At 51.7% G+C, this 16,082-nt stretch overlaps 1 protein-coding gene across 2 annotated transcripts; it reads left to right on the top strand.

The window, feature by feature from the left end:
• The first annotated feature begins 23 nt into the window (after positions 1 to 23).
• Positions 24 to 14,534, top strand: vcanb (versican b). Of its 2 annotated transcripts, XM_028417597.1 has the most exons (13): positions 24 to 488; positions 1,734 to 1,800; positions 1,880 to 2,287; positions 2,913 to 3,087; positions 3,175 to 3,302; positions 3,381 to 3,677; positions 9,412 to 9,525; positions 9,623 to 9,736; positions 11,365 to 11,523; positions 11,607 to 11,689; positions 12,282 to 12,426; positions 12,853 to 13,035; positions 13,116 to 14,534. In XM_028417597.1, exons 1-13 carry the CDS (start codon positions 42 to 44, stop codon positions 13,304 to 13,306), a joined length of 2,511 nt encoding a protein of 836 aa, XP_028273398.1. In that variant the 5' UTR covers positions 24 to 41; the 3' UTR covers positions 13,307 to 14,534. The 2 variants fall into 2 exon arrangements, with proteins under 2 accessions (XP_028273398.1, XP_028273397.1); XM_028417596.1 differs by lacking the exons at positions 24 to 488; positions 1,734 to 1,800; positions 1,880 to 2,287; positions 2,913 to 3,087; positions 3,175 to 3,302 and adding exons at positions 6,010 to 6,078; positions 6,313 to 6,601; positions 7,612 to 7,793; positions 7,869 to 8,778 and having other exon boundaries at positions 3,406 to 3,677.
• The last annotated feature ends 1,548 nt before the right edge of the window (positions 14,535 to 16,082 follow it).

The following is a 16,082-nucleotide window of genomic DNA, read 5'->3' as shown; positions in this document are numbered from 1 at the left end:
GTTTAAACGTGAGTGATGGACAGAGCAGCTCCAGTTGGATTATGGGAAATGTAGGCTTCAGGAACACTCTTAAATCAGTCAGGGCTGCTGCCTTCACTGCCAGATCACTGGAACCTCCCTTTATTTATTTGACACCCCCGCTCTCTCCCCCTCTTTGTGTCTCTCTCCCACTCCCTCACTTCTCCTTGCTGACTCCCCACCCACTCAGGCTTTCCCTGTTTCACTTCCTCCATCCACACACACACTCTCTCTCTCTCTCTCTCTCTCTCCTGTGTGTGGGGCGGTGTACAGTCGGGCCTTCGCGCTCCTCCTCTTCCTCATGTCTGGATAATAGCGGGTGTAAAGTGGATTTGAACTTGCAGGCAGTGCTGAGAGGTGGAGGAGGACATCTGAGAGCAGCTGCTGGAGTTTCCTTAGGAACGTTTCAGGTGATAAAAACTGACGAGTCAGCTGGATTTCTGTGGCTTTTTAAACACACGGGTGAAAAGGTAAGAAGTTTTATAACCATTCAGACTGAGTGAGGAAGAGTGTGTGTGTGTGTTACTCTGAGTGAGGAAGAGTGTGTGTGTGTGTTACTCTGAGTGAGGAAGAGTGTGTGTGTTACTCTGAGTGAGGAAGAGTGTGTGTGTTACTCTGAGTGAGGAAGAGTGTGTGTGTGTGTTACTCTGAGTGAGGAAGAGTGTGTGTGTGTGTTACTCTGAGTGAGGAAGAGTGTGTGTGTGTGTGTTACTCTGAGTGAGGAAGAGTGTGTGTGTGTGTTACTCTGAGTGAGGAAGAGTGTGTGTGTGTGTTACTCTGAGTGAGGAAGAGTGTGTGTGTGTGTTACTCTGAGTGAGGAAGAGTGAGAGGAAGATTGTTTGGGTGGTCAGGAATGTTCCCACACTGATGGAAGCTGAGGCTGATGATAAGTGTGACACTCTTTAAGCTCCTCTGACAGCTGATCAATGATAAGTATTGATAAGTGTTATCAGCTCAGCTGTGACTGCACATCTGCAGGAGTCTCAGTGCTGGAGCGTCAGCTAAAGCAGCTGTTTTTACTTCATGTTGAAACTACACACACACGACGGTGGACTCCTCTGTGTGTGTGTGAGTGTGTGTGTGTGTGTGTGTGTGTGTGTGTGTGTGTGTGTGTGTGTGTGTGTGTGTGTGTGTGTGTGTGTGTGTGAGTCAGTCAGGAGGACAGTTTGCAGCTGTTTGGAGCATTTTGAATAATCAAAGCTGCTGCTGGGTCACCACAGTGATGGAATGTGGCGTCAGGTGGAAAGATGGCGGCTCTTTTTATTTATAAGTTGATTGATCAGTCGACTCTTATGATCGTTCTTTGATAAAACTGCTTTTACAAAGTGCTGCCCCCTCAGGTGAATGGCAGTACTCTACACTGTGAACAGTGTTTGAGATGTTTTTGCTTTGCTTCTTTCTTTTTTGTGCTCGAGTTTTTAATGAATCACTTTAGTGACTGTTTGTTTATCCGTGTTTTTTCCTTGTATTTTCTTCTCATGTATTTTTCATAACTTTAATGATGGAGAATGTTGTTCTCTATTTATAACTACACACATCCAGGTTTTTACAGTGAAAGGTTGTGAAGCTGAATGTTTCTGAACTTCAGGTATTGATGAACCTGCTTAATTTATTTACACAGTGTACAGGTTTTATTTTTTATTGTGATTTGTGAAATGAAACGTACAGAAACACAAATTAAAGACTTGTCATTGACCTCCGGTCTTTTTGCACAGATGTTTGGCCCCGCCCTCACACACCTGCTCTGTCTTGTGTGTCTGTGTTTGGCTCGTCCTCAGTCAGGTGAGTCCTCCTCCTCCTCCCCCTCCTCCTCCATCACAGTCTGTCCAGCTTCTATAATCTGCTTCCTGTCTTCCTCCAGCTCCACAGGCGACCATGAGGATGGAGAAGGCCCGGTCTGCTGTGGGCTCTCTGGCCGGCAGGGTGTTGCTGCCCTGCCACTTCTCCATAAGACCAGATTCTCCCACAGATGCCCCGCCCACCGCGCCCGCAGCCACTCCCAGCCCGAGCCCCAACGAGGAGCTCCGCATCAAGTGGACCAAACTGGACGGGCAGCAGCAGGAGAAGGTGGTGCTGGTGGCACAGAGAGGCGTGGTGAAGGTGGGGCAGGAGTTCAGGGGCAGGGTGTCGGTGCCCAGCCACCCGCTGTCGGTGGGTGACGCCTCACTGATGATGGTGAAGCTGAGGGCGAGCGATGCGGGGATGTACCGCTGTGAGGTGATGCGTGGGATGGAGGACACGCAGGACACCATCAGCCTCAACGTCACTGGTAACACACACTCACTCACACACACTCTCCCTCCATCAGAGCTGGAGGTGTCACCTGGAACATGCAGGCTCTGACAGTCCCATCATGTAGAAACACAATCTGCTCCTTTCAGTCTGGGTGGGGTCGCTGATCAGAGTTCATCCAGTGGAAACAGTTCATCCACCCGCCCACTTCCAGACAGATTCCACATTAACACTGAACAGGGCTCTTTGTGGGGCAGCTCCGCACAAAGACGCTCCCTGTGACGGACACACAGCTGTCCCTTCACCAGCTCAGACTTCCATTCAGGACCTCCTGCAGCGCTGCCAGGGCGCAGAGGAGAAACTGTCCTAATGACAGCTCCTCTCAGTCTGAGGAGGACGCCTCCGGTTTCTGAACAGACATCCAGGTTCAGCTGCTGTAATCTGATGTGGTCTAAATGACTGTGAAACATGAGCAGGAGACAGACAGGCCTCCACTGTGTCCAAATCAAACTGTCAGCAAGCAGCAGGAACCTTTGTTTCTACACATTTTTCTATAATATTGTTTCCAACATGACGGACCTGTGCTGGGTCTCAGGTAGAGCTGGACCCTCTTCACAGGGTCAGAGAATATTCAGACGTCTCTGCTGTCTGTCCCTCCTCAGGTGTCGTCTTCCACTACAGAGCTAAAACCAGCCGCTACTCTCTGGACTTCTCTGCAGCTGTGGAGGCGTGTCGCCGCGCTGACGCCTCCATCGCGACACCTGCACAGCTCCAGGCTGCGTTCGAGGACGGCTTGGATCAGTGTGATGCAGGCTGGCTCGCCGACCAGTCGGTCAGGTGCGCTCACACGAGTTCACTGCAAAAACACAAACATTTCTTTTTAATTATTTGAGACAAAGACAAATGATCATTGTTGTTTCTCAGATATCCGATCACAGCGCCGCGCCCCGGCTGTGCAGGGGATCTGCTGAGCCGGTCTGGAGTGAGGACGTACGGCCTCCGGGACCCCACAGAGAAGTACGACGTGTACTGCTACGTGGACAGACTGCACGGTGAGAGGCAGACCGTCAGTCAGGATGTGGTTAGCCTAGCTTAGCATAATGTCTGAAGCTTGTCTCTGTGTGTCTCAGGTGAGGTCTTCTATCCTCAGTCCATCACTGTGAAGCTCACCTGGCAGCAGGCCAAGGAGGAGTGTGAGAAACACGACGCCGTGTTGGCGTCACCCGGTCACCTGTACGCCGCCTGGAGGGCAGGGCTGAACCGCTGCGACCACGGCTGGCTCTCTGATGGCAGCGTCCGCTACCCCATCACCATCCCCAGGCTGCAGTGTGGAGGCGGCCTGCTGGGCGTCAGAACACTGTACAAGTACGAAAACCAGACCGGCTTCCCGGACCCCACCGACCGGCACGGGGCCTACTGCTTCAAGGGTGAGGCAGACACACTGATACACCACCCGCTCACTCTCTGCTCTCTCTGACCACACGTTTGGTTCCCAGATGTTTGACCTTTGACCCCCCCCCACTGCTGGCTGAACCCATGCATGTGTGTGTGCAGAATCACTCAGGTTCAGACAGAGATCAGCTGCAGGAAGCTGCAGGTCAGACAGAGACTCTCTGAGTGTTGGTCATGTGACTGCTGCTCCCATGTGACTCCATCATGGCGTCCTGCTGGGTGCTGAGGAGGACAGGACTTTAGTTTTTACTGAGTCTTGTTGGTAGAAGCTTTGATTTTCAGAGTGAACCACTGTCTGATTTGATGCATTCAGGGACAGTCCGGACGTTCACAGACTGATGATTCTTCCAGGTTCTTTCAGTGAGGATTGTCAGCAGTCACAGATCGTTGTTCATGTCCCACGCTGCTCTCCAAACTGTGGAGGCGGCTTGTGATTTAATAATAGATACGGCCCGGTTCTGGGGGTTTCAGTTGTCCAGTATTTCACAAGAACCGGGATCCGGTGAGTCGTCTGGAGATCCATCAGGTTTGTGGGCGATGTTTCTGGTGATGATTTAATGAGGGTTTGTTTGGTTTTGTGCACCGTGGGATACTCAGGATGAATAAATTTAGAACTATCAGAACAGAACCGACCGACACACAGACTCTGAGATGTGTTCCAGCATGAAGACGTGCTAACAGAGGGAACAACTGGGAGGAGAGTAAACTGTGTTTATGGTGGGGCACACTCCTTTATGAGGGGAAAACCCAACATATGCTCTCCAACACAGATAGAGCAGAAACAGGTCCTTAATGTCTTACAGCTGGACCCGGCCCAGAGGCAGACAGACAGACAGACAGACAGACAGACAGACAGACAGAGGGAGGAGGAGGAGGAGGAGGAGGAGGAGGAGGAGGAGGAGGAGGAGGAGGAGGAGGAGGAGGAGGAGGAGGAGGACGAGGAGGAGCATGAGCATGAGCATCATCTTTAGAACACAGGGAGGTGAAGCAGCAGTTTGGCAGGCTGGCAGTGTTCAGGTACTTTCAGAGTTAATGTACAGCTCAGTGACAGCATGAGGGCCAACATGAGGGCCAGATGGCTGCAGCTCGCCAAACACATGACATCATATCTGGGCAGGCTCAGCTCGCCGCCTGGGTCTCCTTCACGGTGCGAAGAGAGCAGAGCGGACCGAAGTCAATGCCCCAAGTCTGCAGGCAGGAAGCACCTACAGCGGAAACACTGCAGGACCACAGGGTGACGTCCACAGGCTGTGCTGACCTTCATCACAGTAATTCTGCCAGCAGGGGGAGACAAACATTCAGCACTGAAGCTTTAATCACACAGAACAACGTTCTGCTGTGAGTTAGTTTTTGCTTTATGAGAAGAAGAGGGAGACATGGACCCCCCCCTTCTCATCCACCCATACATACCTCTGAAAGCCAGCAGGGAGGTGACCTGGGAGGGGTGGGGGGGTTTGGGGGAGTCACTTACTCCCTGTTTATTGAAGCATTATGTCAGTGACGTGCTTTCTCCCCAGACACAAACTATATGAACTCAGCCTGAGGCGCACAAAGGGCAGCATTGTGTGTGTGTGTGTGTCTGTGTGTGTGTCACATGGTACAGGTTGGAGATCAGTGTGAGCATCACAGACGCAGAGCGCCCATGTTCAGCAGTGTGTTTACTTCCTGTGACTCGGCTGATGGAGTCAGCTTGTAAGAGTCTCTGTTCAGATTCACAGCTATGGATTAGGTCCGTTCCTCCGCTCCTCCTCTCTGGACGCCTGCAGGAGTTCTTTTTCTGAACCGGTGACTTCATGTTTCAGAAATCCAACATGTCCTTTTATAGCCTGCTGTGAGCTAACACGGTTAGCGTTTTCCAGATAGCACGGTTTTCTTTTGAATGACTCATGACATGACTGATAGACTGATGATGCTGACTTCATCGCACCGTCATGGGTTAAAGCTGCAGCCTGTGGAGTTTCTGCCTCCTCCGTCAGCCATCGCTGACGTCACATCATGTAGCCTTTGGCAGAAATATTTACATCTGCTGTTGCCTGTGAGACGAGGTGTGTGGAGGACTCTTGTGTCTCTGAGAGTCCTCACAGAGACACAAGAGTCCTCCACACACCTGCTAACGGCTACGTGCTAGCTGTTAGAGATTCTGCTCTGTGATCTGATTGGTTAAAGTTTCCAGATATCTACAAAATTACAAAATAACCCCAAATATTTTAATCTCCCTTAAAAATAAATTGAAATCAACATAAAGATGAAACATCTGAATATTAATGAGGTGACTGTAACATCTTATTTCTCTTTTTCCTCTTACAGCTAAACTTCCAGAGCCGACGACCCCGAGTCCAGCAGAGTCCAGCACCTCTGCTGCTCCTCTCACAGGAGGACCGGACCTCGCCTCAGCCCACACCACGGCCCCTGAGACCCCCACCCCCACATTAGAAGAAGACTATGACGTCAAAGACTTTGACAACAGGGGCATGGTGGAGTCTGTGCCAGGGAGAGGAGACACTCTGATGCCAGTGCAGCTGCCGCCGTTACCCACCACCCGCTCAAAGCCCCCGCACCTCGACATTACCTGAGGAGGAGGGCGGCCGGGGGGCGTCGGGCCGAGGCGAGGTCAGCAGCAGCGGGGAGGCCGGCAGCTCTGATGGGGCTGAAGCCCCGACCAGGCCGAGCTGGCTGCTGAAAGTCACAGCATCGCCGGACACTCCACAGACCCCCACACCAGAACCAGGAGCCACAGAGGACAGCCGGCTGCCCGCCGTGGTTTTTAAAGAGGACGTCACTCCTGGACCTATACCCACATTTGACCTGGAGTCTCTGGCTGTCCCTCTAGACGGAGACTCTTCAGGAAAACCGCCGGTCCACGTCATCATCGTCAACGTGCACAGCAAGAATCAGTCGGGTGAGTAAAGGTGGTGGAGGTGGTGGTGAACATCCAACCAGGTCTCAGATTAAAACACCTCATCAGTTTATAATCCACAAAGAGTCCAGGACTCACATGTGAGGTCACATGACCAACATTCAGAGAGTCTCTGTCTGACCTGCAGCCGTCAAATGTGCATGTGTGGAGCACATGGTGCTCAGGTTCTGTGCTGTTTCCATGGCGATGGAGGACTTTACATTACAGGAAACATATCAGAGTTCAGTGACGTCGTGCCATCACTCTGCAGCCATCAGGTGATGGAGCATTGTTTGTTGTGTCAGTGGGAAACACACACACACACACAGTGTGCAGAGCCAGATGTGGAAACTCTGAAGTCAGTCATGTGTGCAGCCAGTTGTGTAGCTAACATACTGTAAACACATCACAGCGACTCCACTGGGAGAGCAGCAGAGACACACACACACACAGAGTGGTGAGGGTGGAGTGAATATCTGTAGTCAGCAGCAAACCACCAACAGTTAAGTGTAGTTGTCGTCTCCCCGGGGAGCTGGCAGTGTTACAGACACTTCCTTCCTGTCTCTCTGCTGAGGATGGATTACACTGAGCAGGCTTACTGAGATCAGGCCCAGGGGCCCGAGAGCTCAGGGGGCTTGTGCACAAGTAGGAACATCATGATAGATTAGAATCAGCTGATCCTGTTGGATCATGAGAGTTTTGTGTAGTTCTGTGGTCGTTTTTATCAGTTTGTCACTCATGGCAGCGTTATATTTTTGTGCGTCTTTGTTGAGGCCCACAGACTCACACTGGTCATGTGGTGTTGTACGAAACTCAGGGTTGTCCAGCGGTTGGGTTGAGGGCCACCCCACAGGCCACAAAATGATGTAATGATTCATTTGTCGTTTAAAACTTTGTTAAAGCAGCAGTGTGAAGGTTTCAGTGCCATCTACTGGTGAGGTTGCAGATGACGCTGATGAGTCTAGAGTCTGAAGTTTAAAGTTCATGAGGTCTGAATCTCTCTCTGTCGCTAGTCGAACAGGTCCTGGACATCTTGAACCAGCCTCGGAACGGCTCCTTGCCCCTCTTCCCCCAGTTCACCGACCTCACACAGGTGACCAGTGAAGCTGTTCAGGGCAGCGGCGACTCCGATCTTCTGGAGGCGTCCCCCATCACTCTGCCCCCGATGGTCAGCTTCGTCAACGGGAAACACGAGGTACAGGTCTTTGAGGCTCAGGTCAACACAGAAACGCTCCTTTATTCACTCGTCTTCTTCTTCTGATCCGTCCAGGTGACGTTTGCTCCGGAGCAGCCGGAGGAGGCCAGAGGGGATCAGTTTGAGACCGCCACCCCTGTGCTTGTTGAGGAGGGGGGTGAGGAGAGGGGGGAGGAACGGGCCCCGTTTGACTACGGACTGATAGAAATCCACGCAGAGGAGACCACCACCCCACACACCCCCACCGCCTCAGCTCATGGACATGAGGACATGAAGGGCTCTGGAGGACGTCCCGCTGAAGCGTCTGCAGATGGTGCTCTGCCCACCCCGGCCGCAGGACAGCAGAGCGGAGTGATGACCGATGAGACGGAGATTGGCGGGACGGAGCCTCCGACTCTGACCCCCCACACAAAGTCGGAGGAGACCACCACGCAGGCACAGGCGGAGGACACCGAGGCCTCTGCCTCTGGAGAGGACGAGGTCTCAGGGCAGGATGTCTACCCACCAGAGACGCCGAGTCTCACCAGCACAACTGCGCCGGTTTACTCCACCCTCCACACCCAGCAGCTCCCACCGGGTTCAGGTCCAGAGCAGCTGTCCGGAGAGGGCGAGCCGTCAGGAGAGCAGGCCGAGCCGGGCACCGCTCTGCCCGCCGTGGCAGCTGTGACACACAGAGACCAAACCACCACCAGCACCGCCGCGGGGAAACCCTCCACCCTGTCCGACCAGGACACCGCCGAGCACCCCACCACCTCCTCTCCATTCCAGACCACATTCTCCACTTCACCGCCCCTCTACACCTTTGAAAAAAGCACACAGTCCATCCCTGACTGGGCTCTGATCCCCGACCCCTCCGCCTCCTTTCTACCTGATGAGGACTACGACAACGGGATCCTCCCCTCCCTGGTGGAGGCCCACCCTCGGTTACCCGAACAGGCCGCGGTCACGGAGCAGCCAGTGGAGGCCAGCACCGTGGACATCAGAGGTACCTGGCAGCCACACACTTCTCCTCCACCTCCAGTGTTCTGAATCAACAGCTGCAGTGTCTGCTCCGCCTCCAGCCGCGCCACCCACCGCGCTTCACTGGGACACGACGGACAAACGCTAAGAGCAGCCGTACCTCCGCGTCCCCGTCACACAAACAGCCGTCTGTTCTGTAGCTTTTGTTCCTCGGCCTGTCGTTGGCGTGTCCGCCTGCATATTTCAGGTTGGACTCAGGCCATAGATTTATTTCAGACAACGCGCCCGCTCTGCTGGCGAGCACGAGCCAGAATGGCTTCTAGCTGCTGGGTTTTGCACATGTGCGTTAGTGATTCTCCTGCTGGAGCCGCCCACAGGCTCCCGGAGGACGATTCTCACGTTTCTCTGCCATAAAAAACCTTCAGGTCTTAAACTGAGTGAGAAAAACGAACCTTGGATTCAGCGGCGCTTCATCTGTAGCTACAACTAAAGGCGGAGTTATGATTAGCGTCCGTGCAGCTCTGTGTGTAAGCAGAGTGAAGCATTATGGGAATGCAGCCTGACGAGCTTGGACACAGCGATCATGTTCTCTGTATGCTCACTGCTGATTGGTTGAGAGGCCGATGAGGGTGACGATGACGTGTGTGTCTCCCTGCAGGTCTGCTGCCGTGCTCCGTCAGTGTGTGTCAGAACGGAGGCTCCTGCTTCAGGAGAGGTGTGCAGAGCGTCTGCGTCTGTGCACCTGGATACACCGGGCCGCTCTGTGAAACAGGTACAGCACCTGCCGCTCCTTTAGCCCCGCCCACACTGACCCCGCGCTGACAGACACGTGTAATAACACTGCCCTGTGTGTGTGTGTGTGTCTGCAGATGTGGACGAGTGCCAGTCGAACCCGTGTCTGAATGGAGCCACCTGTCTGGACTTGGTCAACTCCTTCAGCTGCCTCTGCCTGCCCAGCTACACCGGGGAGCTCTGCGAGCAAGGTCAGCGCCGTTATTATCAGAAATAAGAGCAGGGGTTTCAGGAGGTGATGTCATCGTGGATGTAAGCGAGATTTGTCCCTCAGCATACAACAGGTAAAGACATGGTGTGAAGTGTCTCGGGGCCTCAGCTGTTCCTCCTCACTGGGCGGCGGCTCTGCAGCAGATTAGCTGGCTGCAGCCTCTGCTCCAATATTTGTGTCATTACTCAGCAGCTGATGGAGGATTTTCCATGATACTCAGCGAGCAACAGAAAATGAAAGGACGATCGTGGCGCAGTCATAACGGGAACCTGACGGCAGCTCCAGCAGCTCTGTTTCCATTCACACATTAAAAGTGTGCATGTGTGGAAACAGCTTCTGATACTGAGTGTAGCTGTTTACTGTTGGAGCTGAGGCGGAGTCGGCTGGAGCAGCTTCATGTTTTTACGAAAGTTTTAATGAACTGTCTCAGTTTAGTTTAAATCCTCATTTAGGGTTTTTTATGTGAAAGGTTAAAGTGTTTCCACACAGCTGAGGTCAATAAAAAGATGCAGCTGTGCGCCCTCCTGTGGTCATGTGAGTAAGTGCACGTAGAAATCTTCTCCCTGGTAGCCGTTTAAAGCAGCTCGTGCTCGCACGTCGTCGCCACACCAGGCGGACGTGTGTCCTCTGTGAGAGCGGCGCCATCTTATCCTCAATGCTTCACGACCCGTCCAGCATGTCTCCACACGTTGTTTACGTTTGTTGTGAATAGTCAGAAAACCTTCCCTCCATGTTTCCTGCTTTAAACTATAACTGTGCCACAGGGGGGCGCCAAATATGTTGTTGTGATGTTGCCCTGGTTTTGGAGGCTTCTGCTGTCGCCATGGTCGCAGCATCTGACTCCACCTACCAACCAAGCTTGAACAAAGAGGGGGAGCTGAGCTGGACTCTGACCTGTGGAGACTGACTCTCTGAGGGTCTGGCCCTCCAGTGGGCTCTAAAGGAACTGCAGTGTTCTTGGTGTGGATGGAGGCAGTGTGCAGAAACTGCCGAGATGTAAATGAGGGACTAGTTTTCCTCTGTGCAGAGGAGCAGCTGTCCTCTGGTCGCTCTCTGCCAGTGGAAAGTACCAGAAAAAAACAGATAATTGCTGTATTATTTTGCCAGAAAGCTTGTGCAGCTGTGTGGCACTGAGTCAGCTGAAGGCCGCCTCTGTCAGGCTCCCCTTCATCTGCCGGATCGGACCGCGCTCATTAGGAGACCTCACCTGACCCTCCAGGTGGCCGCACGGCTCGGTGATTAAGACGAGGCGGGCTGACGACGGCTAATACCCCGAAGCCTCGACAGCTACTTTCCATCACCACTTTATTGGCAACTCAGCGGAGCCACACAGACAAACAGCCATTGTTCTCAGAGCTCCACAAAAGCTGGGAGCTGATTATGAGAAAGCACTGTATCAAACCAAGTGTGTGTGTGACCTGTAGACAACTGTATGTTTGTGAGAGTTAATGAAGTCCAACTGTGTGTGTGTGTGTGTGTTACTGAGCTCATTCAGCCTTTATTCCCAGCTGGACCTCGGTCAGACCACAACAACACACACTGATGAGGAGCTCAGTGTTCCAGCAGCTTTGTGTCAGGATAAATGTGTGTGTGTGTCCCTCTGTGCAGACACTGAGGTGTGTGGATTCGGCTGGCAGAAGTTTCAGTCGCACTGCTACAAGTACTTCACACACCGGCGGACGTGGGACGCGGCGGAGCGCGAGTGCCGGCTGCACGGGGCCCACCTGGCCAGCGTCCTGTCGCACGAGGAGCAGCTGTTCGTCAATCGTGAGTTGGGTCATCGACGTCTCTGCGTTCCACAGATCATGTCTGAGCTCCTCACCTGAGCAGGTGCTGTTCTGGCTTCGCAGGTCTGGGCAGCGACTACCAGTGGATCGGCCTGAACGACAAGATGTTTGAGAGGGACTTCAGATGGACGGACGGCCGGCCGCTGGTAAGACACTCACGCTGGAAACAAAGATGGAGGAAGCCACAGCTGTCAATCAAAGAAGCCATCTGCTGATCCACACATGCTTTACTTAACGATTAATGGACGTTAGTCCATTAGCAGCTAATGCTAACACTGCTAAACCAAAGTGTGCAGAAACTTTGACCTACATGAGTGCAGCTGAGCCGTGCAGCATGTAGTGATGACACACACACACACACACACACACGCACACAGCGTGTCCACTGGGAGCGCTCAGCTGTTGGAGCATGTGAGCTAACGATGAGACAAACTGAAACCCAACACTGTTGGGAGGGGGGGGGGTTGTTGTAATGTGTTATCGTTGACACACCCTGAGTGGAGAGTCTGCACACTGACACACACTCAGTGTGTGCACATCAACCTGAATGTGCAGAAAGCTGCAGGCCAGCTCCACCCTCTGGCTCCTCTGTGAATTACATGTGATGAAGAAAAGCTGCCCCCCCCCTCCTCCAGGGGTTAGGGTCTCAAATTCTGAGCTTTTTTTCCAAAGTGCATTGAAGATGGTACAACCGCCATGTTTGTTTTTATTGTAAACATTAACTGTGTGTTCTGACAGCAATACGACCACTGGAGGCCGAACCAGCCGGACAGCTTCTTCCAGTCCGGAGAGGACTGTGTGGTGATGATCTGGCACGAGGGCGGGCAGTGGAACGACGTGCCCTGCAACTACCACCTGACCTTCACCTGCAAGAAGGGAACAGGTAACAGACAGGTCATAAAAACCAAGCTTTGGCTGGCTGCAGCGCCCCCTGGTGTGTCGAGGCCAACACGTACATGTTTAAATATGTGAAGATATTTCACCAGCTGTTTCTCCAGGCAACCCCCCTGTGGCTGTAATGGTTAAGGTTCCCTTGTTGGCACTGATTTAACCCCGTAATCACCAGCAAAACAAAACAAAGAGAGGTTATTTCAGGATGAATGATTGAGGTGAATATATTTGGAGCCCTCTGGTGGCCACATGAGTAAAGCACATAGGCAGTGAAAGTGGCAGTGAAGCTTGTTGAAGACAATTCGACCTTCTGTCCTAAAGTTTATTAACCCTAAATGTTACTGAAAACAGACATAAACTGTCAGTGGTGATGTTCACATGCTGCACCGCCCCCGCCTGTGTGTCTCCCACCGTCCAGTGTCGTGTGGACAGCCGCCCGTGGTGAAGGACGCTCGGGTGTTTGGAGCCATGAAGCCTCGCTACGAGATCAACACCCTGCTCCGCTACCACTGCAAACAGGGCTTCATCCAGAGACACGCCCCCACCATACGCTGCCGGGCCGACGGCCAATGGGACACGCCCAAAGTCAGCTGCACGCGCCGTGAGTGTCCCTCTCCTGCGCCGTCTGTCGGGCTGTGCGACGCCTGTTTTCACTTCTAACTCCTCTGTCCGTCTTCTCAGCCGGCACCTACCACAAGTCCGTCTCTCTACGGCACCGCAACGAGCAGCAGAACCGGCACCATGACCACCACAACCACCACCCCCACCACCCCCACCACGCCCAGAGCCAGAGCAGCCAGGAGCAGCAGCAGCAGGGCTACAGCATCCTGCAGAGCCTGTGGAGAGAGAAGAGGCAGCTGCTCAGACACTGAGCCGGGTTCTGACGGAGGTTTGTGGTGGCAGGTCCAGAGGCATGGACAGACAGACAGACAGAACTGTCTGTCCATGCCTCTCAAAAGGACGAGGGAGACGTCTCACCAGTTCTTCATGAGTTAAAGTAGCTCACTGATCCATCCGTCTCACTGATGTACTTGCTTGTTGTCAGACACACACACACACACACTCGTCCTGCAGCATTGACACATACAGCCAGCAGGGGGCAGAGGTTTCATGGTCAGGACAGATTAGACAGACACAAATATGGCGGCCATGTTGGAGTAGGAGGTGTGTCCCTCTTCCTGCCACTAACTGATCAACAGTAGCATTGTTAGCATTGTTAGCATTGCTAGCAAACAAACCACTTCCTGCCTCAGAGCTGTCACACAGCAGGTGATTATCAATATAAACCACACGGCGTCTGAACATGGGCCCTGATCCTGTGTGTGTGTGTGTGTCACTATCCCCTGAGCTTTACCTCACAGGCACAGACATCTCTGAGCACGTGGGCTTAAAGGCAAGTACATCAGTGACCTGCAGGTCGTCCAATCAGCTGCGAGCTGTCTGTGCTCCACCTTTAATTTGTAGAAATGCGGCACGTAGAACAGAGATGATGTGTGGTGTGTTCACACAGATACAGCAGGAAGGGCTGGTGGATATAAATTATTACCTGGGTTTGTTTCACTGGTGGACTTTTTGTACAAATGTTGGTGCACAGAGGGGACGGTCCCGAATGTGTGCTGTGACCATTAATCATAGGAAATATAAAATATAGATACTATATGAAGCCATATGAATTTAACTTATTGCATACGTTAGATCTACGACCGGACTGTGACGTTAAATAAAGGATCTGTTGGTGATGACTTCCTGTTTACGGATGCTGGTGTTTCTTCACGCACACGTGTGCATCTGTTCAGCTAGCGTGTTAGCATGTTAGCATGTCAGATACATACATGTTACTACAGATCTGGAATCTGTTTTCCATCCAAGGATGAAGGAAGAAGCACACAGAGAGACTGTTTGAATGCATTTTATCTCCTCATGCTTTTTATATTCTGTTTGTACTGTTCATGTTTTTTACAGCGTGTGGACGGCGCCGCTCTGAACCACACTGTATCTGTGCACAGCAGCTTGTTTTTATGTAATCACTGTTGGAGTTTTACTGTAAAAAAATGTCCTGGTTTCAGCTGTGTGTGCAATAACAGGAGCTGTTGTAACACATCACCAGTGTGCTTTGGTCTTATTGCACTGCGGAGCATTTTAGCATCTAATGCTAAGCTAAAGTGTGAAACTTTGTGCAGCTTTATGCTGCAGATGAAGCAGAAACGTGGTATGAAAGGAGTTTAATCAGCAGCGAGCACGGCACGCTGCCGGCTGTGGAAGGCCCCGGGCTCATGTTCAGACAAATTTAAAGCTTGTGTTGGTGTAATGTCTCTCACTGCCAGCAGGGGGAGGGAGACGTTCTGCACTGTAGCTTTAATCTCACTTTAAGTTTAGTTTTTTCAGCAACAAAACCTCAAAAAAGTGAAAAAGACAAAAAATGTTTCACAACAAAAAAAACTAAAGTTTTAAAGTCGTCATTTATAAAATTAGTTATCATTTTCTTTGAAGAACTACAGATCAATAATGATGTTAAAGGACAGACTCAGTCTTATAACGTGATTATAACATTAGTGTAAACTAAACCTCTGAAGCTTAATAACCTCTCAGTAAACTCTGAATCTGTCGGTCATCTGATCAAAGCTGAGGCAGCGGTGCGTTCATACAGGAACTATTTTCCAAAGATTGATCCATATTTGGCTTCATGAGTATTTTGAGTCAACAGATGAAGTTATGATCTGAGCTCAGTGGCAGGTTTCTGTGTTGTCCCACCTTGTCATGTGTAAACAAACTAAATATGAATCAACAGCACGTCACCGGCTGCTCACTCAGGCCTTTACTTTGGCAGCCTGCGGCGCTTCGTCGCACGCCGCAGCACCATGAATGGCGCCGCTGTTCCTGCTGGGAAAACATGTTGCTGTTGGAGCAGCGCTCCGCCCTGTGGAAACACCCGCAGAGCTCCACCTTCACAGAGCTCACAGGGTGCCGTGATGTGTTCAGGATAAAACTCAGAGACGGCGTCTTTACGTTCTGTTTTATTGTCCCTGTGTCAGTGGGTCCCAGAAGTCTCCTGGAGCGCTGCAGTCACAGACCGGGGAGACAAAACAGAAATAAAAAGACAAAACATGTTTTTAAAGAAACGTCCATTCTGGACAATACAACAAGGTGAAAGGATTGATACCAAATTCATGCCTGTATGCTAAACATGAAGGGCAGCACAACAAGGAGCTAATTAGCACCTGTTAGCATAGAGCTAAGGCTAGCAGCAGATGGAATCAGCTAGCTAGCTATGCTAGATTTGAAGTAAACATCAACCAGGAGACTGTTAGCATTAAAGGCTAACAGATGATGTTGGGTGGTTTAATTATGATGAAGACAATTAGCGTCAGTTAGCATAGCATCAGGGCTGACTTGACATTGATGTTTGGAGCTGAAGGCAGACAGACCTGTGCTAAGCTAACCGTGACAGTGGCTGCTGTCTTAAATTTGGTATCAATCTGCAGCTTGGACAGAACCTTTGCAGGAGTTAAGAGTTAACCCTCTCAGCGAGGAGTCCGATGTTCCAAATGTCCGAAGGTTCCTTCAACAAACCAAACTTGTTGCAGATTGTTTACAATAAATGAGAGTAACAGAAAGATGTCGTGGGTCTCTGTGGGTCTGTCCAGCGGC

The sequence above is a fragment of the Parambassis ranga genome, chromosome 12 (genome assembly GCF_900634625.1).
Source record: "Parambassis ranga chromosome 12, fParRan2.1, whole genome shotgun sequence".
In the NCBI taxonomy this organism is placed as follows: domain Eukaryota; kingdom Metazoa; phylum Chordata; class Actinopteri; family Ambassidae; genus Parambassis; species Parambassis ranga.
The sequence above is the reverse complement of the archived record's forward strand: the minus strand, read 5'-3'. Positions and strand labels throughout refer to the sequence as shown.

Bases quoted from the DNA above. Each gene is read 5' to 3' on its own strand.
- vcanb (XM_028417596.1), top strand. From the start codon at position 3,537: ATGGCAGCGTCCGCTACCCCATCACCATCCCCAGGCTGCAGTGTGGAG. The intron at 9,526-9,622 runs GTACAGCACCTG...GTGTGTCTGCAG, and splicing joins CGGGCCGCTCTGTGAAACAG to ATGTGGACGAGTGCCAGTCG. The intron at 13,036-13,115 runs GTGAGTGTCCCT...CCGTCTTCTCAG, and splicing joins CAAAGTCAGCTGCACGCGCC to CCGGCACCTACCACAAGTCC.